General features: G+C 40.1%; 1 protein-coding gene across 3 annotated transcripts in view; it reads left to right on the top strand.

Moving 5' to 3' along the window:
• LOC109040596 (chitinase-3-like protein 2) overlaps positions 1 to 24,175 on the top strand; it is a 70,644-nt gene that overhangs the window by 20,046 nt on the left and 26,423 nt on the right. For all 3 annotated transcript variants that reach the window (XM_019056579.2, XM_072301327.1, XM_019056578.2), the window contains exons 4-5: positions 9,984 to 10,111; positions 13,157 to 13,399. In XM_019056579.2, coding sequence (XP_018912124.1) covers positions 9,984 to 10,111; positions 13,157 to 13,399 — 371 coding nt within the window. The remainder of the gene's footprint in view (positions 1 to 9,983; positions 10,112 to 13,156; positions 13,400 to 24,175) is intronic.

Genomic DNA, 24,175 nt, shown 5'->3' with positions numbered 1-24,175 from the left:
TCCTCTAATAATCTAAGTCAGAAGCACTGTTGAATGGAGTTTATATTGGCTTTCAATAATCGGCACTCTACACCCATCAATTTCATGGACAAGGCCAGGTTTGTGCCTTTGTTTTGCTGATGCAATGGCAAATGCTGAAATCTTGTCTCTCACTTGCTCTCTACTAGAGGCACCTTTGAAATTCAAGTTCAAGAGAAAAACAGATAATGCAAACAGTAGTACCTTGCCTCTTCTCTTTCTATCTTGCTCATAAACTCAGAGGTCAGTCCGAAAGAGAGAATGAGAATAATTAATTTCAGCGCGTACCACTGGGAATATGGAAATTCAAAATCTATGAAACATCAACAATTTGATTAGATTGGCCCCTGCCTTAATAAGGGTTAGACTCTCCCACTCCACTAACATATTGATGATTTATTGACTTCCTCTGATTTTGATCATAATTTGAAGAAAGTATTCCCCATTCTCCATTTGCTTCACTGCAATTATGACAGATGTACAATCTTCAAGACTCCGGATGGCATGTAGGTGCGATGCTATGTAACTTCAGCACTCCTACATTTTCAAAATTGTGAGATCATTTGAAGCTCATTCAACAATAGTGAATTTCTGCTTCTGTCTTACTAATTTTTTTTACATTATTATCTCACTATTTTTAGTAACTTTTCTGAGCTCAAAATATGCTCGTACTTAGTCTTGAGGGTTATTCATTTAATTTCTAAAAGTGAACATAATAATTAAACCTCCGCAGCTAATTTTCCAACTTATGATGAAATTACAACCTAACCTAGCAGCATGATGAGTTCAATCGAAAATATAATATGCACAAACATAGCCAAAATTGGAAAGTTTGATCTTCCACGAAAGTCGGGTCTCAGCGCCCTCATAAACTTGACGGAAGAAACTCGGGTTTCGTAAAACCTTGGCTTCGAACCTCGCACAAACATAGCTATGTTCAATGCAAGAGCTAGCAGCAACAAAATATTCCTCAAAGTAAGCAAATTTAGTCTCAGAATTTATAGAATTATGATTTTCTAAAATATAAAATCCCTCCAGATTTAACTTCACTTGATCATTTTTTTTCAACTGGTTCGTTCAACTGGTCTGTGTTGCTGTGACTGGGTCGGGTCCCCATGTTTTACCTCCTTCAGCCATGAATAACTTTGCCCCGATGATAGCGAAAATCTGGCTCTGAAACGTCGGCTGTGTACTGTATAAGTTTCGCAAACTTAAATAAAATGGTCGATACATCTTGGATATAGGAACTTGATATCCTCTATATACAGGGTGATCCAGACCACCCGTCCACTATCTTTTTCTCGAAAACGGCGGAGAATTGAGCTTCGGGACCAAAACTTTCATAGGGTTAATCGACCCCAAAGAATCGATTGAAAATATTTTCAGCCCCCCAAAATGGTCCCTTGGGGGAGGTTTTGAGCTGTAATTTTGAGCAAACAGGCCATGCGCCACATCAATTCTACGTAACTTTTCGCGTAGAATCCAAATCTGAAGTCAAAACATACCCTTGCCTTTCGACATTTTCGACTCATGGCCCTCCAAAGCCCCAAAATTTTTGGGAGGTCGTGGCCCCCAAAATTTTGGAGCACCAGGGGTCATGTGGCACATCAATAAAAAGGTATTGACCTCTCCTCTCAGGAGATTTTTAGATTTTGAAATTTGGATGATTTGGCCGCTTTCAGCGTAGAATTGAAAATTGCCCCAAAAATGCCGCATAACGCCAAGAAATGGGGGTTTAGGGAAAAAGTGCAAAGAACAAAATGTTCTTATATTTTACCGTAGATTCCGAATCCAAAGTCAAAACATACCCTTCCCATTTGTAAATTGCGAGAAACGGGGGGGCTCCCCCCCCCAAAACCCCCTCAAGGGGCCATTTTGGGGGGCTGAAAATATTTTCATTCGATTCTTTGGGGTCGATTTACCCTCTGAAAGTTTTGGTCCCGAAGCTCAATTCTCCGCCGTTTTGGAGAAAAAGATAGTGGACGGGTGGTCTGGATCACCCTGTATATCTATAACTGGGATCCAACGAACCTTTGCGACCGTTTTTTTCCGGAACCATTGATACTATCAAAACGAAACTAAGCATGGTTCTTCACTGCTATAAGGTCTACATTAGGTTTCATTTTTGGTGAATATCGGCCCATCCTTTAGCTCAGTAACATCAAGGTCACGGGGAGATGATTTCTCGAACTCGTCCGATCTTAGTTGGTGATACCTCAAAATTCTCGTCTCGTTGGGGCCTTCAAATCAATTTATATTTACCTACCCTCTAAAACCACCCCTTATCCAGAAAATCTCAAGTCCAAAGGGGGATGATTTTTCGAACTCGTCCGACCTTAGTCAGTGATACCTCAAAAAACTCGTCTCGTCGTGGCCTTCAAAACAACCTATATTCACCTACCCTCTAAAACCGCCCTTTATCCTGAAAATCTGAAGTTCAAGGGGGACGATTTTTCGACCTGTCAGGCTCATTAGGCGCATCTGTTTTCATAGAAATGATCAGTCGAAATCTACCTTTCGTTGCCACTGTGGCTGGAAAGCGTTTTAAGGTAAATCGACCTCCAAGAATTTTAGGAAAATATTTTCAGCTCCTAAAACCCCATGGGAGGGGGAGTTAGGCGGGGTGCCCCCCGTTTCTCGCATGATCAAATAGGAAAGGTTTGTTTTGTCATCAGATTTAAAAACAATGGCCAAATATAGGAACTTTTTGTTCTATGCACATTCTCCCTGAATCCCCATTTTTTGGAATTACGGGACATTTTGGGGCAAATTTCAAGTAGACACTGAAGGTGTTAATATTATCCGATCTTCAAAATTTAAAAGTCTCCTGGGAGAAGAGGTCAGTACCTTTAATTGATGTGCCATATGACCCCTGCTGACTCAAAAGCATGGAGGCCACGACCATCCGAAAATTTTGGGGCTTTGGAGGGCCAAAGTCGAAAATTTCAAGCAGCAAGGGTATGTTTTGACTTCAGATTTGGATTCTACGAGAAAGATTACACAGAATTGTCATAGCTTATGGCTTATTTGCTAAAAATTACTGTGGAACCCCATTCACCGTAAGAAGCCGTGTATTTTTGGAGGACAAAAGGGGCACATAGGCCTTACGCCTTATCAATTCTATGTAACTTTTTGCGCAGAGTCCAAATCTTAAGTCAAAACATACCCTTGCTGCTTGAAATTTTCGACTTACGGCCCTCCAAAGCTCCATAATTTTCGGGAGGTCGCGGTCGTGGCCTCCATAATTTTGGGTCAGTAGGGATCATGTGGCACATCAGTAAAAAGGTATTGACCTCTTCTCCCAGGAGACTTTTAAATTGTGGAGATTGGATAATTTTAACGCCTTCAGTGTCTACTTGAAATTTGCCCCAAAACGTCCTGTAATTCCTAAAAATGGGGTTTCAGGGAGAATGTGCATAGAACCAAACTAGCGGAAAGCCTGTGACTGAAGTCACGGGTCTAGATGCTCCACCAAAAATTATTAATTTAATAACGGGGAGCATTAGGGCGATGTTGTTTCGGGGATGATACCACTATTCGATCACATGCGAGCTTGTTTTGCCTGAGTGAGCGTGCCATTTCATGAAGATACCGCTATTCGACCACGCGGAAGCTCCTGTTGCCTACACGGAAATTGAAGGCGAAATGAAATGACGTTAATTTAATCTTCTCCAGTTTGGTGAAATGCTATTTTTTAAAAACTTTCCAAGTGACTGTGCAATTTCACGATGAAACAGCTATTCCACTATATCCACGTTCTTATTTTACTTCGATCTCCCTCTCACTGCTTTCCTCTTTTTACTTTTCATTTCTTCTTTCTGTTTGCTTCTCCCACTTTCATTATCTTCTTCTCCTCTCTAAATTTATTTTAGCTTATTTTCTTTCACTCTTCTTGTTCTGCACCATTCGTTGTCCTCCTTTTTCTTCATGATCATCATCAGCATCAGCACCATAATCATCATCATCTCTCTCTTTTAATGTTCATGTGCTCGGACGGGAAGTAAAAAAAAATAAAACAGCTTAATGGATAACAATTAAGAGGAGCAACTACTTTACTGACAAACGCGGACCCGGCATCACATAAAAACAAATTATTAGACAGAGAACGTTTATTGCACGGGCGATGATACCACTCTTCGACCACGTGAGAGCTTGTGTTGCCTACACTAAAAATTGAAGGCAAACTGTCATTTCACGACTACAATACCGCCATTCAACTACATGGAAACTCGTGTTGCCTACCTTGAAATTTAAGGCGAACTGAAACGGCGTTAATGTAATCTTTTTCTGTTCAGTAAACACTGTTTTTTTTAAAAAAAAAAAAAAAAAAAAATTGGAGAGATTGGCAATCCACTTGATAAGTGTTCAGCACAATTTGGATTACATTTTGCAATAAGGAACCACTATCTCTGGCTCTTCCATAAAAGCACCTTCCTCCATGGAGAAACCAATCGCATATATGTTGTTTCTAAAATGAGCCAGAAATAGTGGTTCCTTTTTGCAAAATAATGACCATTTATGGTGAGAGGTTAAGAGCGTGAAGGGAGTCTTGATCCAGTAAACAATAAAATGTAACATAACCTATAACCTACCAATGTGTGTGATTAAATTTTTTTTATCTTAATCTCAATTTATAATACTCGACACATTTAATTTTTTTAAAATTCAATAAATTTAAAATCAAATTCTTTGTCCGGCAAGGATGAAAGTTACTGAATTAGGATGAACTTAGATTAAACAGGATAGATGCAGTTTTATGCTCATCGATCCTTTTGCATCTGGAAAATGGCGGAAACTTGGTAGTAAGGACGTTTATGGTTGGATGCGAATGAAACTCTGGGTCCTGTTGGTTTTTGGTTCGACAAAAAATGACTCTTCTGCATTGCATTTCTGAAATGTCAAATTTTTTCAAAATGGCAGCATGCGAATCCACCCGTGAACGTCCATAATACCAACTTTCCACCATTTTCCTCGCCATTTTGAAGTTATTCCCGAAGCCTTTCTCATCCCGAAATGCCCCCTGATACCAACTTTCATGCAAATTCATCGATTGCCGCTCAAGATCGCCATATTGACCGCCGCTATTTTGAAAAGGACAAAAATATTCCGGAAAAATAATGCTGACAACCAAGTTTCATCCCAATCCATCGACGAAAACGGGGATGTAAATTTACGGTATTTTGAAATTTGACCGGCGGCCAGTTTGTCAAAAATCAAGAGTTTGACTTGCGGTTTGCGCCAAAAATTTTCTTTTTTATTTCTCTTTGAATTAATGTGTCACAAAGAGGATGTTGCCGTTTGAAAAAAAAGTTGGAGCCCGTCGCACCTCCCAGGCGGGGGGGGGGGGGGGCAAAAAATTTGGGGGGCCCTGAAAGTAGCTTTGCTTACATTGATCTTTGAACATTCCCGAAGTTTTGTTTCAAAAGATTAATTAGGTACAATTTTAGAGGGGGTGAAAGGGACTTTTGGGACACCCTGTATACTTGAAGATAGAATATTATAGGTGGGTTGAGTGGAAACAAAACGAACACATCAAACACAACAGGCACATCCAACACAACAAACATATCAAACGCAACAAACACATTAAACATAACAGGCGCATCAAACACATCAAACTCGACAAAAACACATCAAACATCAAACACACGAAACACAACCAACAAATCAAACAGAACAAATGCATTAAACTCAACAAACGCATTAAACACATCAAACACAACAAACACAGCAAACATATTAAACACAACAAACACATCAAACACAACAAACACTGCAAAAACTTCAAACACGACCAACATCCCTTTTATCCCGGTTAATATCAATACATCCCGTTTTATCCCTATCTATATCCTATTTTACCCATATCTATCCTGATTTATTCTATCTATCCCGTTTCAAATTGATTATGCCACTTTCCCATCCTGTTTCATATCGGACAATATATCAAAGATCGATAAACAAAGATGACTGACTGAGGGTGGGATAACCCTACCAATCCTGTTTTATCCTTATCTTTATGGTTACACAATGATTATTCCTCTGTTCTCAAACTTCCTCCATGTAACCCAATTAATATCAATGCATCCCATATTATCCATGTCTATCATATTTTATTTCGTACGATATATCAAAGATCGATAAACATTACCCTGTTTTATCACTATCTATCCTGTTTAGTTCTTATCTACCCCGTTTCTTACTGGTCATTCCCCTTTTCTTAAAATTCCTACCTTTTATCCCGGTGAAGATCAATAAATTCCGTCTTATCCTTGTCTATCCTGCTTTATATCGAACGATATATCGAAGATCTATTTACAATACAATATTTTATCCCTATGAATGAAACCCCAAAAAAATTGTGGTAGGGGAGCAAGGCATGTCATAAGAAAAAAAAATATAAATAAAATGAGTTAGGGGTGGGGGGGGGGGCTGCGGGAGTTAGAAAAATGAGCTGGGAGCGGGAGGGGGGGAGTTAGAATAAATGCTGGCAAAAAAATTAGAGCTGACATCAGCTGGTAGCAAACAAAGGTTACCAAGGAAACCACGGAATGGAACTTTCATAAAAACAGTTTAGTGGAAAACAGCGTAAGTAGGGCACTTACGTTAATTACCGTTTATAAGTAAACGGTAAATGCGATTTAACCGAAAATCTATAGAGTTCTTCATAAGACCAAAATGGACAAAATTACAAAATTTGAATCAGCTAAAGTAAATCAAACGATAGTTATCGTGAACGAAAGAATTGACGACACAGGTCGGGTAACTATTATAGGTGGGATATTATAGGTGGGATGGGATGGTAAGTTCCTATATTTGGCCATAGTTTTTAAATCTGATGTCAAAACATACCCTTCCTATTTGATCATACGTGAAACGGGGGCACCCCGCCTAACCCTCCCCCTCATGGGATTTTGGGGGCCGAAAATATTTTCCTAGAATTCTTGGAGGTCGATTTGCCTGATAAAGTTTTCGTCCCGAGTATCAATTTTCAATAGTTTCGGAGAAAAAGATAGTGGACGGGTGCTCTGGAACACGTGATTTTTTCTGGTAGTAAAGTTGCGAAGCAACCAAGTGTTCTTCCCATAGACTTATAAAAACACAGTCTATACCGCGCACTAGACCCGAATTTAGGCAAAAGAGGTAAGACAGCTAGGGGGTTAAAGTAGGGTAAAGATGCGCCTCCAGCTCATTCGATACAGCCTGATATACAAGTCATACCGCATGATGCTCATTGTAGGAGTGCAGTTGCGCGTGCGCATGTCTGTTTTGCCCGAGGGTGGTTTGCGTTCTCAGAAATTTAGTGGTGCTCAAGCCTGATGGCACCATACTGGACCAGGGACCAAGGGATGGCTGGATGGTACCAGTTGCAATCCGAGGGGGGGGGGGATAATGGTACTTTTCAGTGGAGAAAGCAGTGGATAGAAATACGGAAACCTACATAGCCTGAAAAGAGGAAGGTGCCTAGACGAAATTCCCCAAAGTAAAAGAGCAATTATTTACAATGCAGTAAACTCTTGGCTGGTATCACGTAAAGGGCAGTACAACAAATATTGCAGAACTAGAAGAAATAATTTTTTATAATTCGTCACCAAAAGAAAGACAGTTATGAAAAAATAGTTATTTAATTGTCAAATATTAATCTCTTCACAAGAAGAAAAATTTTTGAGGCGAAGGAGATCTATCATGCAATAAGGTGATCACGTCCACGCCGTCGCCTTCTGGGAGGAACCCAATCAAAGACCTGCTTGGGCAACCGGTCGTCTGCCATCCTTCGCACATGTCCATACCAGACCAACTGACCTCTCTGATCTACACTGAAAAAAAATATCGGTGTATTTACGTGATGGGTTGAGAAGAGGACAAAGACGGTTAGACAAAGTCACTATTAAAGCTGGCCACACCCAGAAGATAAGGCTTTGGCAGTTTAAAACTCACTCTCACATTTTTACTCTCATATACAAGACCGTGGAATGTCCATCGAAACTGTTTCTTAATCGGCAACTTGAGCTCCACCTCAAAATGAACGGTCTGGATTGGATAGGAACAAAACTGAAGGTGAGGTTAACAATGATCCCTCGGAGGTCATTCTTCAAAATTCGTTGTAATAATATTTGGCCTGCAACCAACTATAAAAATCATCTTCTAAATCCAATTCGGTTCATTGAATGATGCTAGGTTTCATATGAAATGATCTGCAGCGTGATAGACTTAACTTCGACTTCCTTATGCGTAAATCGCATTCAATACAAATAATGCTGCTGATAATATTGTGCAAATTGCTTTTTAGTCGCAAAGTATTTCTGGGCTGCAAAACAGATATGAAGTAAGCTCGTTTTCCTTTTGTAATAACTCAGAAAAATGTAATTTTTCAAAAGCGGAAATTTATTTCGGTGGTTACAGCTCACAGTAGGTTATACAGGGTGTCCCAAAAGTCCGTACCCCCCCCCCCCCCCCCTCGTAACTTATGAACGGTTAGAGGTAGAAAAACGAAACTTAAGGAATGTTTCCATCTTAAAAGGGGACTATCTTTTAGAGGGGTCAACATTTTTGTCCCTCCCGCAGGGGGGGCGGGGGGCCCCCAACTTTTTTTTTTCAAATGGTAACCCCTATCTTGTGATACATCATTAGAAAGAACATAAAAAGCTGAGAATTTTTCGCAAACCGCAGATCCATATGTCGATTTTTGACCGAGTTATGACAGGTCAAAGGTCAAATTTTACCGATTTTCAGAAAATCATAACTCCGGCTCAAATTATCGTAAAGAAAAAATGAAACTGGAAAATTCTCCAAATCATAAGCACTTTTAAGTAAAATTCACCGAAACTACTTCAAACTAATTTTAAGGGGGGGGGGGGGTTCTGACCCCAAATACGTCGGTTTAAAGGTCATACGATTTTCCCGCGATTTGAGCCGATTCCCCTTGACTTTGCCTCAACATTATCTTGGTAAGTACAAAATTAGTTCAACATTGCGTTTTCAAGTCCCCAAATTTTGGGCAAAGTTCAAAAAACTTAATTTAATGCGTTTCAATTCTACTGCTTAAATTTCGTTTTTTTTTTCTTTAAACTTTGCCCGAAATTTGGGGACTTGAAAACGCAATGTTGAACTAATTTTGATCTTACCAAGATGATGCTGAGGCAAAGTCAAGGGAAATTGGCTCAAAACGTAGGAAAATCGTATTACCTTTAAACTGACGTATTTGGGGTCCGAACCCCCCCCCCCCCCTCCCCTTAAAGTTAGTTTGAATTAATTTCTGTGAATTTTACTTAAAAGTGCTTATAATTTGGAGAATTTTCCCGTTTTATTTTTTTCTTTACGATAATTTGAGCCGGAGTTATGATTTTTTTGAAAACTAGGGGGCTGCGCCCCCTGACCGCTCCGCGGTCCAACCCCCTAGAGGCGCTTCGCGCCTCTAATAAGCAGATATCGTGAGATCGTTAAAAGATCATTAAGAGTTAGGGAAAACCCGGTTTGGAGACGGCGGGAGGCATGTGACCGTGCGCGGCGGGAGGGGAGCGGGAAGTGGAGGAGAAACCAAGCGTTACTAATTAGCGTGACACCCTCAGCGTGACACGGTGTGCTCATGATTTTATCAAATTTGACCTTTGACTTATCATAACTCGGTCAAAGATCGAGATATTGATCTGCGGTTTGCGCCGAAATTCTTAGTTTTTTACGTTCTTTCTAACGATGTATCACAAGATAAGGGTTGAAAAAAAAGTTGAGGGGCCCCCTGCCCCCTCCTGAGGGAGGGACAAAAATTTTGACCCCTCTAAAAGATGGTCCCTTTTTAAGATGGAAACATTCCCAAAGTTTCGTTTTTCTATCTTCAACCGTTCAAAAGTTACGAAGGGGGGGGGGGGGGTACGGACGTATGGGACACCTTATGTACTAAATTTGCTGTAATTTATAAATCAGGAATTTATCATAGTTTAAAAGTAAACTTTAATGTTTGTTTTAAGGTCTACTCTCAGGTAATTGAACTAAAGAGGTGGAATCCTAGGCTGAAGGTTTTAATATCCATCTCTTGTAATGATTATGCTGGGAAAGGTCTATTAGATACTATCAACATCCCTCGTTTACGCAAAAAGTAAGTGCCGACATTAATATCACTCTATACGTGATAGAGTTGTGTCTTCTCTCTTCGGGACTTTTGAATCTTTAATGCTCTCTTTCTTTTTAAGAATGAGCCAAAAATTTTGGAGGGGTTGGCTCTACTTCATGAGAAATTTTAAATGGGCAGGCCTCTAATCGGTCTTGCCCAGGTAATTCACAGTGTAAATAAGACAAGGATCTGAGATGGTATCTCATATGGGATTTTTCTGGAATGAATTAAATATCGTTATCCGTTTTTTGCCAACACGAAAGGATTTCTTTGAAAAACGGGCTTTTTCGAATAACTGTTGCATGATAAGAAACACAAATGTAATTTTCAATGACCTTACATCCACCTCACGGGAATGTGTGCCCCGTTCAATTTCCAATTTTTGTATTGCATTAAACTCGTCTATGGATGCTGATCAGAAGTCATCATTGCGCCAAAGGACGACAGACCGGTCTTATGGGTAAAGTGGGCCCGGTTAAATCGGCTGGTGTTTTGATATGTTGTAGGTCTTAACCTACTGATCAAAAGTGTCAATGGACGTTTCTTCCTATCTCGAAGTTTTACCTCACATTTTGGGGGTCAAAGTTGCCAATTCGGCATATAATTGGTAGTTTTGACACCGGGGTTTATTGGTCGCCTATAAGATTCATTGATGATTTCTTGAGTCTATTGTATCCTCTGAATAGGCTAAAGACCATCCGAACTCAAAAACTGAACAATTTTGCCTTAGGGGGAAGGGGGGGGGGGTGTTTACGCCACCGATTTCAGAGTCGGCGAGCCGCATTAAACCGATTCCTTCGCCATGTTTTGGAAAAAATTTTATGCAAGTGATGGCGACTGCATCTTGAAAGGTCGACTAAGATGCAGCTCAGAATATACCCCCGGGCGGGAGGGAGGGGGGGGGGGGGGTGCGACCGAACTCGAGCAGCGTAACTGGCTTGCGCGGGTCGGGTCAAACCGATGCTTCTATTATGTTTTAGAGAACTTTTTTGCAAATGACTCAGGCTGCTTCTTGAAAGGTCGACTGAGATGCAGCTCAAAATATACCTCCCCTCCCCCCCTCCCGGGGGGGGGGGGAGCGGAAACTGGGCCGAAGAGCCGACCGAACTCGGGCAGCGAAACTAGCTTTCGCGAGTTGCATCAAACCGATGGTTTTGTCATGTTTTGGAGACTTTTATCACAATGAAGCAGACTGCATTTCGAAAGGTCGACTGAGATGGAGCACGGAATATACTGTATGAGAAAGGAGGCTTCTCAATCCGCACCCTCTGCCACAATAGGATCTCTCAGCATAGGTCAGTGTGGCACTGACACTAGTATAGTGGCACTTTTTACCACCACCAGCACTCATACATAATTCCAAGGGTCATTTTTAGCTGACACGCATTTCCGACTGAGCCCAATATTTCTATAAGCGACAGCTAATGGTGCAGATGATCCTTACGGCTGAGACTATATAACGTCGGTTGATTTCAGAAATATATCATCTAGGTGATTTTTTAAATGAAATCGCGCATTATTTTTGAGTATTTAACACTTTTGCAGAATGTGCAGAAAGGCAAGGAAGGCACTTCGCGAAAAAATCACCTAGATGATATATTTCTGAAATCAACCGACGTTATACATATAGTCTCAGCCGTAGGGATCATCTGCACCATTAGCTGTCGCTCGTGTCAAAATTACCAATTATACACCGAATTGGCAACTTTGACCCCCAAAATGGGGGGTAAAACTTCGAGATAGGAAGAAACGTCCATTGACACGTTTGATCAGTAGGTTAAGACCTACAACATATCAATACACCAGCCGCTTTAACCGGGCCCATTTTTCCCATAAGACCGGTCCGTCGTCCTTTCTACGAGCTATTGTTTTCGCGCTATCCGCGATTATTTCGATAATTCCAGGAAAAGCCGGCTGAAAGTATTCAAGGGAAAACGCAGCGATTAGGATGAGAGAGGGGGAGAGGAAGAAACCGCTTTGGATGGTAAAAAGAAAAGGCGTGCGGAATTAAAGATATGACTGCCCCTCGGTGATAGTGGGTGCTGCTCTCAATGTACCGCGAAACGCGCGGTGACTCAATATCGCCACACTACCTTCATTTTATTCAAGGAGTTATCGAAACTTAAACTGTGCATGGTGCCAAAACGGTGGTTCGTAGAAAGTTGGCACAGTGATGACTGTTGAATGTTGATTAGCATCCATAGATGCGTTAAATGAAATAAGAAGAACTGGCGCTGGAGGGGGGGGGGGGTTCAAGCTCCCCAAGCCCCCTCCCCCCCTAGGGTGTCCAGCTTTCCAAGCCCCCTCCCCCCCCCAAACCCCCTTCCCCTAGGGTGTCAAGCTCCCCAAGCCCCCCCCCCCCCCCCTCGACTAGGATGTCCCACTTTGAGGGTCACTTCCGAATTTTGATGATGGTACCCCCTAAACCGTTGACCCCACTTATAAGAATAAGATTTCACTATAGGAAAATTCTAAAAAAATTTCTAAGGGTTGCGTACGGCCAAGAATCACCTCCCGGTCCTGGGCCAGATTCTGCATTTTGCCCATCTTGATGATTTTTTTTAAAACATTAGAATTGAGCTAGAGCTTCAAAAATTTCACTCTGAGAGCATATGTTAGGGTACTTAAAAGAAAAATTAATATTCTTGTCATCATGCGTTCCCATTTTTTGCTACAAATCCTCGAAATCGGCTAAAAACGCGCGAACTTCAAGATTTTGTATGTTTGTCTCGTGACGATTCTCTCAGCTGACAAAGTTAAATTAAACATGAAACGCAGCATTAATTGCATCTCGATACTCATTCTGACCAGAATTCATACTTCACTTCATTAATTTTACTTATTACTGTGTGCTCAAAAATTCAAAGTAAAAAAATCGAGCTAGGTTGATATGATATGCCTTAGTTATTGTTATGTCCCTCTGTCAAGAATAGCGGTCCAGTGGTTTATGAATTATCAAAGGATTTTTTTTTTTTTTTTTTTTTTTTTTGCATAATTTTACATTTGTTTGTTTTTTTTTACTAATTTCAGATTTGTCTCCATCTTAATGAAATTCTTGGACACACATAATCTAGACGGAATTGATTTTGATTGGGAGTTTCCCTCCTGGCCAGACGCTAGCCCTGCTCAAAAAGAAAAATTTGCTATGCTTTTGGAAGATATAAATCTTGCTTTTAAAAGATTACCACCTGAAAGGCGATACATTTTATCAGTTGCTGTTGCTGCCCCTGCTTCTATCATTGATCAAGCATACAACATCCGTAAAATGGCTAGGTGATGCAGCCTTTTTTGGTCTTATTTAGAGATACAATGAAAGTTAGAATGTTAGATAAATAATGGAATACCAAGATGTTCTCCACGCCTCAGCTCTTCCTAGAAGCTTCGTGCCTTCTTTCCATATTGGATCCATTGGTTCTTAGACGTTTTATTTTTTTAGAGTCAAGAAAGTCCGAAAAATTTCAACCAAAATTGGCTCCTGTAAAAGTCTAAAATTGGACAATACCTGTCTCTATGGCCCTCAGTCTCTGTGGAACTTACGCCAGCTCTTTTGGTATCATCTGAACTTGAGATCATCACCGAGGAAGCGAGCCCATCAAATGTTATAAAACCAAAATTACGGCAGGAAAAACTTTTCGGCATCACATTCATCAAATAGCAAATACAATTTTAAAATTTCTTAGCGTCCTCATTCTTACTAGAAGAAAAAAAAAAATTGCGAACAAAGTACGCTAAGAAATTTTGAAATTTTAATTTGAGGGTGATAGTACATAATGTTAAAAAAAATGGTCCAAAAGTAAAAACGTCCAAACCTATAATGTCCAATAAAACACAAAGGGCAAAACTTATGTTCAACTAAGTAAATAGTCCCATGTAAAATTTAAAAAATGAGCGTCAAAAATATAGGGTCCTGGGAAGAGCACTGAATGGCGAAAGTCGCCATGGTTATTTTAATGTCTTGCAAAATAGAAACATGTGATGGAGAAAATAAAAGAATAGTTTAGGAAAACAAATTCCATTCTACCTCATGTCAAATTTTTAGTGAAGGGTCTTATTTCGATTATTTTATTTCTGAAAATGCTGCAAATTCTGAAGAGTCAAAAAAATAATGATATAGTTCTCTACAAAGGGTACGTCTATCAATCACACTCGAAGTATCAAAATTCTAGTATTTATTGGCGTTGCAAGGATCAAGAAGCATGCAACGCACGGTTAACCACAAATGGTAACCGAAAGGCAATCCAAATTAAAAAAGATGGTACGGACAAGCACACGCACCCTCCCAATGTTGCGAACGTTGAAGTCAGAGGGTTTTTATCCCACCTGAAGGACCAAGGATAGGCCCGGCTGAATAATGGGGCAACCGACATTGTCATTGACAATGTAGGGACGGTTGAAAATGAGGAGGTTTTGGCCACCATGCCAGAGCGCACCACACTTCGACGCTTTGTAAATCGACATCACAATGAGACGCGGCCACCACTACCATTAAAGCTGGACGATGTTGACAACCACAGACGCTACAGGCGGACAAAATCGGGGCAGCGTTTCTTGATGTTCAACTCCGGAATCGATGATCCGAGTCGTATCATAATTTTTACGACAGTTCAAAATATTCAGAAACAGCCACAAGTTAAATAATTTTCACCGATGGCACATCTAAAATTGTTCCTCGCCAATTCTTACGGCTAATGACAGTTCATGGCCAATATAAAGGTTCCCACATAGCACAGAATATTGATATAATATTACAATAGTACTGACACGTCAGTAGTGTCAGTATTTATATAATGCTGATGTATCCTGATTTAATATTATATCAAGACTATGCCAGTATTTATTAGTTACTGATTTGGAGCTGTCAAAATATTGTCACAGTATTGGCCGAAAAGGTTGATTTCATATGGAAATCAGGGTTATGACAAGGTCATCAGAACACTGCAGGACACCGACAACATGTATGCATTACTACCTTGACACTGAAACGTCTGTACACTCAGCGCCCACTGTCAAGTAGATATGAAAGTTCAGACGATGACCGTCATTGTCATAGTACTGCACATGTATTACATTTGAAACATGAATTACACAAGTATACAAGTATTGAATATTATAAACCACTTACTTGATGTCCTGCGACGTTTAGTAGCGTAAAATACCCGGACGCCCTCGGGTGGATTTGAACCCGAACCGCGGAATTCCTAGCCCAGTACTCTACCATTGAGCCACAGGGAGCTGATGGTGTTTCGGGTCAAAATCACGCCTGTTAATAAGGCTGTTATAGCATGCATAGTATCAGTGCGCGGCTCGACTTTCATCATAACTTTGATTAACACCGTGTTTTCTTAGGCTTCTTTTTCTTCCTATATTTTTTTTTTTACCTCGTCAGCATTGACTCAATACTGTTGTTTGATAAATTGAAGGTATCAGTGTTATATTCATGCTGACGCGGTATACCTTTTAACCGACAATCTTAATATCATACTCGTTAGTGTTGGTGATATCATGTCAACATCCAACAATATGTATCAGTATTGACATAAGATTCTGTGCTATGTGGGTTACTGTTTTCCGTTCACCTATGTTTTATCCGTCAACAAGGATGTAATTAAGTACAGAATGATCTACAGGGAATTAAAAGATTTTGCTGCTCGCCATCACGCACACTTACAACCTGAACACATTATGTCAGATTTCGAACTTGCGAATATCAATGCCTGCCGGGAGGCATTCCCTGAGGCAAACCAACAGTGCTGCCTCTTTCACTTCGAGCAACCATTATGGAGAAATATTGTGAAGTTCCACTTGGTGGAGGAGTATATGATCATTGCGTCGCCTGTAAGGAAATCTTTATTAGCCTTCATGGCCCTTCCCTTCGTCCCATTGGCAGACATACCTGAAGTATTCGATCTTCTCTACAAGGCAGCTCTGCCAGCCGTCCGTGTATTCACTGATTACATAGACGAAACATATGTCACAGGGAAACCAGCCACCCACTGACGGCCTGCTCTTCCTCCTAGATACCCGCCCGCTCTATGGTGTGTCTTCACTCTAACATTGGATGGAACGCAACACACAAACAATGTAGTCGAAAGTTACCATTCAAAATATCAAAAGATGGTGAAGACCCACCAGTTGAATGTATGGAAATTCTTAGATTATATGAAGAAAGACCAACACGACACTGAGCAAACTTGCATCTAGCTTGATAGCAAGCACACTAGAATCCGCCAACACATCAGCAAGAAATCTTGTAAAAATCAAGGAAGGATGTAGATGTGAACGAGACGTTACCAACAATTTAAAGATGATGAAGAAATCCCCAAATACTTGTGAGGCATTCCCTACAATAGTCGCATCCATTGTGCACCTACAGCACGAGCAGACGCTTTGGATTCTGACTCTTTTTCGGATGATTGGGACTCGGAATGATGCGTTTCGCATCTTTTTACCAGTTTTTACCAGTTTTGGACTTATTACTTAATTGGACAAGGTGGAGAAATGGTGCTGAGTCCACACCATTTCGCGGGGAAAACAAAGCCAAGAAGTTCCAAAAATTAAAATTAGAGTCAAAATTAATTTTTTGAACTCTAATGTGCACCAGTACGAAACTGAGGGGGGAGAGTGTTCAGCTCAGGCAGTTTGCATTGGATTATCAAGTTGGAGTCACGTCGAGAGATCTATACCGGTTTGGGCCTTTTTAGACCTCATCAGTAGATCACACTTGGCAGTGAACCCAACTTAATATGCCGCAAAATCCAAGACGGTATTAAAACGCCGTCATGGATATGACCCGAGGCATGACATAAAAGTGTGATCCTCGCGCCATCTACCGTTGCTGTTTTTTTTTCCGGGTTTCCTTGTTTTTGTTATGAGAGTTGTTCAGCAGCAACGGTAGATAGCGCGAGGATCACACTTTTGTGTCATGCCTCGGGTCATATCCATGACGGAGTTTTAATGCCGTCTTGGATTTTGCGGCATGTTAAGTTGGGTTCACTGCCGAGTGTGATCTACTGATGAGGTCTAAAAAGGCCAAACCGGTACAGATCTCTCGACGTGACTCCAACTTAATATTCCAATGCAAACTGCTTGAGCTGAACACTCTCCCCCCTCAGTTTCGTACTGGTGGGCATTAGAGTTCAAAAATTTAATTTTGACTCTGATTTTAATTTTTGGATCTTCTTGGTTTTGTTTTCCCCGCGAAACGGTGTGGACCCAGCACCATTTCTCCACCTTGTTACATACAGTTCGGGCCACTTCTTAGTGTTTTTTTTTCTTCACTTACAATTAGTTGGACATTTATTGATTTTGGCCTTCGTGTTTTGTTGGACATTGTAGGTTTAGACGTTTTTACTTTTGGACCATTTTTTGGGACATTATGTCCTATCACCAATTTGAGCGACCATGGGGTAGGAAAGAGGGCTATAAGCAGCAGATACGACATCGAACTACGGTTTTTGTCACTTGGCTGAGCAGGAGAGTGGAATGATTGCGTGCACCGCCCTGGAAAATGCCTTTTGAGACGGTAACTTTGGCAATGCCAGGGTGCCATCTTGTTATGCTGAAAGAACAAGTTTGATACACGAAATGGGGCAATAATTGTATGCAGCTGGAATTTTACATCTGACGACCGTCACTAGCAGAACTTTTCGCCAAAAAACCGTTTTTTGCATTTGTAAGCTCCAATATTGAGTCGAAAGCTCTGAAAAAGTTCGGTAAGAAGTCGCAAAATCGTGGTAAAAAATAAACAATTTCCATTGGCTGTGACGTCAGGTGGTATACAAGGCCCCGTCCACCGCCATCACCCATTTCTCGACCGTGTGTTTACCAAGCCAAAGCGTGATCTGTTGTTAAAGATAAGCTTCTCAGGAGTTGATATTTTTGTGCTGTAGCACTGCAGAACTAAACAATATGGCCTAGACTTACTTTTTCGTTGTTCTATCTTGATCACAAGCTGAAACATAGCACTAGTTGAGATTCGGAAAGTGATAACAACAAGTCACTGTGGTTATGAGATGCCGAAATCACACGCTGAATGTGGCAGCTGATCATGGAAATCAACGGTCATCGCTCAACAGCTGACGTTTCGCAAATTCGAGTTATTTTCATCCACATAAGTATCAAATCTATTCGAATAGTTCAGACAAATCCGACATTATCCAATGGTCACTGAGAATCCTTGCTGAATTTTGCGTGTCAGGCATCGGGCCGATGACTTCCACATTCAAGCCACATTCAGTTCCCACATTCCGCGTGTGATTGTGGCACTATGGTGTTGTTTTGATTTTCTATCATCCAAGTGAGCCCAACTCGAGCTCTGAGGGCTACGACGCACAAACACTACCGTCCGGGCGCACTGTTAAGCGGAAGGCTCTATTTCAACTTTCTTTCTCACTAAAAAATCATGATGGAGAGCCTTCAAACTTGTTTTAAAAATATTGATCACAACCTGAAATTCTCATCGACGCAAAGAAATCAAGTCTAGAGAGAGAAAAAACAATCGATTTTTTGCGAATTTTTAAAAAGACCGTATTTACACTTATTTGATATAGGGCGAACCTTGTGTATACCATGTGATGTCATGGTGTTCTAGTTGGGAAGCGCCGGAAAAGACCCGCTTCAAATCGCTTTTGACTTTGGGGAGCTTTTTTTCAAAGTTTCGGTAACCCGAAATGTTTTTAAAAAATATCTTCTTACTTGGTAGACCTCAAACTTTTAGATCTTGAATTAAAAAAATTCCATGCAACTGCCCCATTGTAACATATTGAATCTACTTTCATTTGGAAAGAAATACTTACCTTCAAGAATTGCTGAAAAAGAAACACAAGCAAAAAACGAAATTTTAAAAATGTTGGGTTTTCTTTGAAAATCCTCTAGCGAGCGTCATCAATTTCATCCGAAAAAATTCCAGACCGCAAATGACCGCACTTTGATCTGCTTTCAAGTAAGGTTCACACACTTAGTCATAGAATCAACGGTTTTTTCGATACCAGCCGAAAAATGAGAGAAAATAACCGATTTTTTACAGCATTTTCGATTTTGTGGGGTTTTCAGGGGCTGGGAAGGGGGTTCCTTAACTTGTCGAGGGAGCCTAGAACCGCGCATAGAACAGGGGGCCCAGTGACTCTTGTTAGATTTTGATAAAACTTGAGTAGATTGACATGGAGTTCATCATGAGCATGAAGTCGAAAAATTAGCTCATTCTAAAGAGTTGAAGCTGAGACATTCGCAATAGAACCTGGACTATTTTCTATCATATCACAGCATAACTGAGGTCTTACGAATCCCTTCTCTGGTTGTTTGGCGTTTTCGATCAGACCTCATTCACAGTGAGATCAGGTGCTTACACGTTCGGCAGGCCGTACGCCCTCCTCTCCTCGCATCTGCTGATTTTGTTTCGGCAACTCTTTAGTCATTTTAGAGGAGAGGTGCGAGAGATAAGAGGACTCCATATTGCACTGCCCGAGCAGCTACCTGGCAGAGAGAGGGGGTTTCCTGGCTGAAGCCTGAAGTGTTCAAGCCCAAGAGAAGGCGACAAGAAGCGCCCATTTGTCTTCGCCGCACAGAAACTGACCCGTATCTAAGCACGAATATCTCCGCTCCTACTCGTTAGAATGACCTAATTTTTTGGCTTTGTGCTGATGATAAGCTTCATTTTATTCTATTAAAGTTTCATCAAAATCTACCAGGGGGCACTGGGCCCTGTGTTATGTGCGGGGTCCTTTGGAATCTCGTTTAGGACCCTGTAAAGGTGAGAAAAAATTTCAGCTCTCAAAACCGCATTGAAAACAAAAATGTCTGAAATACTCGTTTAAATGGACGCCGGACGTTTTCGCACGATTCTGAAGGCGAAGTAGCTACTTCGCCTCGCGCTCAAAACCAGACTGTTCGGAATTTTGTAGGGGTGTTTCCAGGGCGCAGAACTTCCCAAGCTGCCGCCACCTATTGGGCTGAAAAAATTCGTACGAACTCTTTGGATGAATCCATCAGGACCGATTTTTTTTGTTTTTAGGTAGATTTCGAAGAGATATCTACCTATTGCAGACGGTACGACCTCGTAATTTTCTTGATTTGTTGCACACAGAGCATCGATCCTGAAGCCCTGAGTTGTAAAATGTAGGTCATAAAAAAAGTACGATGTAACGAACCTCTGCGGCCGTTATACCCGGAACTATCGATACGATCAAAACGAAACTAAGCATGGTTCTTCACGGCTACGAGGATGAGGTCTACATCAAGTTTCATTTTTGGTGGAAATCCCATCCCTCAGTTCAGTAACGTCAAGGTCACAGGGGGATAATTTTTCAAACTCGTCCAATCTTAGGCGGTGATACCTCAAAAAACTCGCCTCGTCGAGGCCTCAAAACAACCTATATTCACCTACCCTCTCAAACCACCCCTTATCCAGAAAATTTCAAGTCCAGAGGGGGATGAATGATTTTGGACGGGTCAGGCTCCCCGCTCCCCTGGTAGCACACAGGCTTATAAACGTTAAGTAAAAAAAAAATTGTGAAATAAAGTTAAAGTAAAGGGAAAGTACCGTCAGTTGGTCTAACATGAGCCTCGGGGGTAACATGAGCCATTGGGGATTTTTTTTTCTCTTGCCTGTGGCAGCACTGTCGCGATAGTAAACAACGAAAACAACAACATGATGTGATAGTGGCGTGTCTTGGCGGAATTTCAATGGTATAGAGACACATTTTTCCATCGATAAGAAATTTTTATAAATTATTTAGTTTTTAGAATTTTTTGCCCCTTTTTCTATCTCTGAAACTAACCTCCTTGAAAAGTGACTATCGATAATCACAGAATAATTTCGCCGGTTGCCGAACCTCACAAATACCTCCAACTTTCATGCCCATGCATTGGATTTTGAACATTTTAGTTTTTGACCGATTTTTTTTGGAAAAACCAAAATTTGGGAATGTTGGAGGTAACTTGAGCCACCCAATTTTCGCAAGTCTTCCAGGAACAATCTATACAGTAATGGTTTTCATGATACATTCTTAGTAAAATTAGCATTCCTTTAGAGCATAAATCAAATCCTTCACGTATCTTTCATATTTACTGTTCGTCTTTTTAAGACTTGTATTCTATATATACTTATATAAGAAAAAAAAAAGAAAAAAACACTAAGAAGTGGCCCGAACTGTATGTAACAAGGTAGAGAAATGGTGCTGAGTCCACATCATTTTGAGGGGAAAACAAAGCCAAAAAGTTCCAAAAATTAAAATTAAAGTCAATATTAATTTTATACTTATATATATACTACTATAAATAAAAGTGAATCTAACGTAGCCCAAAATACTACTATATATATACTTTTTAAGAACCTTTGACTGATCTCTCTTGACTTTAGGTCCCACATGTCTTGTCGGTGTGCCTTTAAAGTAACTTAGTGCTATTGATTGTTAAATGATTTACTGTTAGTCACAAGGTTTTAGATGTTAAATGTATTTCTTTGCCTGAAATTTGACGTAAATTGTAGGAAAATTAAAGTTTTGTACGGTTTTAGCCTGGTTTTTAATGTTTTGTAACTCAATTTTTTTTTTAAAAAACTTTTGGGAGGCTCAATTGCCTTTAATTTAAAAACAATAGGGTGGCTCATGTTACCCCACCTTGCAGGTAACATGAGCCACCTCAATTTTTTGTTTTTAAAAAATACCCAGTTTGCTGGAAAATTTTTTCAATGGGCTATTCTTACTCTTCTATGTGGGACTGATCTACAACAAAAATTGATTGCATGAAAAAAAAAATTACTGCAAAAATGCAAAGCCTCAAAGTCAAAAACCGGCTCATGTTAGACCAACTGACGGTAAACCTTTATTAACAATTAATTAACCATTAAAGAAGTCTTATGAAAAAGGAAACTTTTTTTTCATAACCATTTTATAAATGTTTCATTATTGATATTTAAGGGTCATGGGTTCTCAATTACTGAACATTATGTAACTATTATATAATGTGAACCACCATACGTTTACCACCACGACGTTTTATGAACCACATCAATCAGGAGAACTTCATTAAACACAGATGTACCACAGATGTGTGTTTTGGTTCACTGTACCATGATCCTATAGTACCTATGGTAAATCGAAGTCAATTCCGTCATCACAATCAATGGCAGTTGAAGAAGATTTAAACGAGAAATAGCAGATAATTGCTCCACTGATTTCAAGTAAATGATATCGAAGTGATACTTGTTATTCCCGTCAAAGTATCATTTACAGACAAGATCAGTTTCACAAAAAGTTCAATTCATAATAACTAGATAGTTCAAAATGGACCTACAAGGAGACACTGTACGAAAATCCAATCGCCACGAAGTTCACTGTGGGGCAAAAACTGTCAAATTTTTATTACAGCTTACAGTTCAACAAAAATTCCACGCACATTTGACTGGATCTTCATCTGAGTATTTTGATCTTCGAAGATTTAAACATGAACAGCAGATGTACTCGTACGAACGAAATATTCAATTCCTAATCACTTGTAGTTGATAATTTATTTAACGCTTCTTAACGCTTTCCAGATGACTTCACACAGCACCGATATTCACCCAATAATACGAAAATTTTGCATAGGCATATCACTTCAAGTTTTCATGATTCACTCATTCCGCCAGCCAGATTCTTGCAGCAACTCCCAACCTCCAAAAAGTGTTCAATACTTGTTACTAAGAAATCTCAGAAAATATATGTGGCAGGTCAAGATAGATAGATTCAAAAAGAAGACGGAGGCTTTAAAGACGATTTGAACACATATTTGAGCAAATTCTGCGTGAGTTCATATGGATTAATACGGAGCCATAAAGTCAAGCGCACGGAGGCACGGACTCCGGCCTCAACGTGTTGTAACTGACAAAGGAAGGAAAAATGGCGGACCGCATCTCAGCTATTCACCTACAGTGACACGTGACAGTACAGCTGTTCCTTTCAAACTGCAGCGGGCTAGTTCAAAATGATAGAGGAAAGGGGTAGTTTACCTCTCAGTACTTATCAGGTTGAATATACTTATTTCCCAATAAATTCTAATAGTTGTTCTTTTACGATCTGAGTTTGGTAAATTTTCCGCATTTGTTTTTTAACTTTGAAATCTAAATATTGTTTTGATGAATAACTTCCTGATATTCCTCGCCAAAATGGGATTTACCGGACAGGTTTGGTAGGTAATGTATCCGACTCTTTCTTTTTCCGTGTTTATGTAACACAAAACAACAACACATACTTTGTAACATTACATTCATTTCATCAAGGAATCGTCACATCAACACTATTATTATCGTTATACCTTTTTGATCAGATAATGTTTCTATTCATATATTTAAGTAATCGTTGAGTAAAGTTTAAACCACTAAATCTAAAAACCTCGTGCTTTTTGGGCCGTAATCGTTACATAAACGTTAAGTAACCTTCATTTAGTCGTTAAGTAATCATTACGTAGACATTATTATTTTCCTTAGAGCTTTTTGGTTAGGTAATGTTTATGTAATGTTCACTATGTTATTAAGTATAGATTAACGTAAGAATTAAGATTCTCTTAGTTCTTACACATTACTTTCTCATTACTTCTTCATCACTTGTTCCTCACTTAAACATTATATGATTAATATCATTAATATGAGCATTAAGTAATGATTAATGAATTTTAATTTTTCCGTTAAAAATGGATGCTACCAGGGTCATTAGGCGCAACTGTTTTCATAGAAACGATCAGTCAAAATCTACCTTACGTTTCCATTGTGGCTGGAAAGCGTTTTTTCCAATGCGCCCTGGAAACTCCCCCCAAAATTTTCGAAAAATCCGGTTTTGAGCGCGCAGCCAGTGCGCAGTGGGAGCGTTGGGTGAGGCGAAGTAGCTCGCGCTCAAAACCAGACTGTTCGGAATTTTGGGGGAGTGTTTCCAAGGCGCATTGAAAAAAGAAAAAAAACATGGTTTTAGTGAATTTATCAAAAAAGTTCTTTCAAAGAGCTTGATGCAAAAACGGCTTTTTTCGCCCCCCTCCCCCCTCCCCTCTTGATTTTCTTCATACTTTGTCTATTGATTGCTC

The sequence above is a fragment of the Bemisia tabaci genome, chromosome 1 (assembly GCF_918797505.1).
Source record: "Bemisia tabaci chromosome 1, PGI_BMITA_v3".
Lineage (NCBI taxonomy): Eukaryota > Metazoa > Arthropoda > Insecta > Hemiptera > Aleyrodidae > Bemisia > Bemisia tabaci.
Note: the sequence above shows the minus strand (reverse complement) of the source record. Positions and strands in the feature narration are given on the sequence as shown.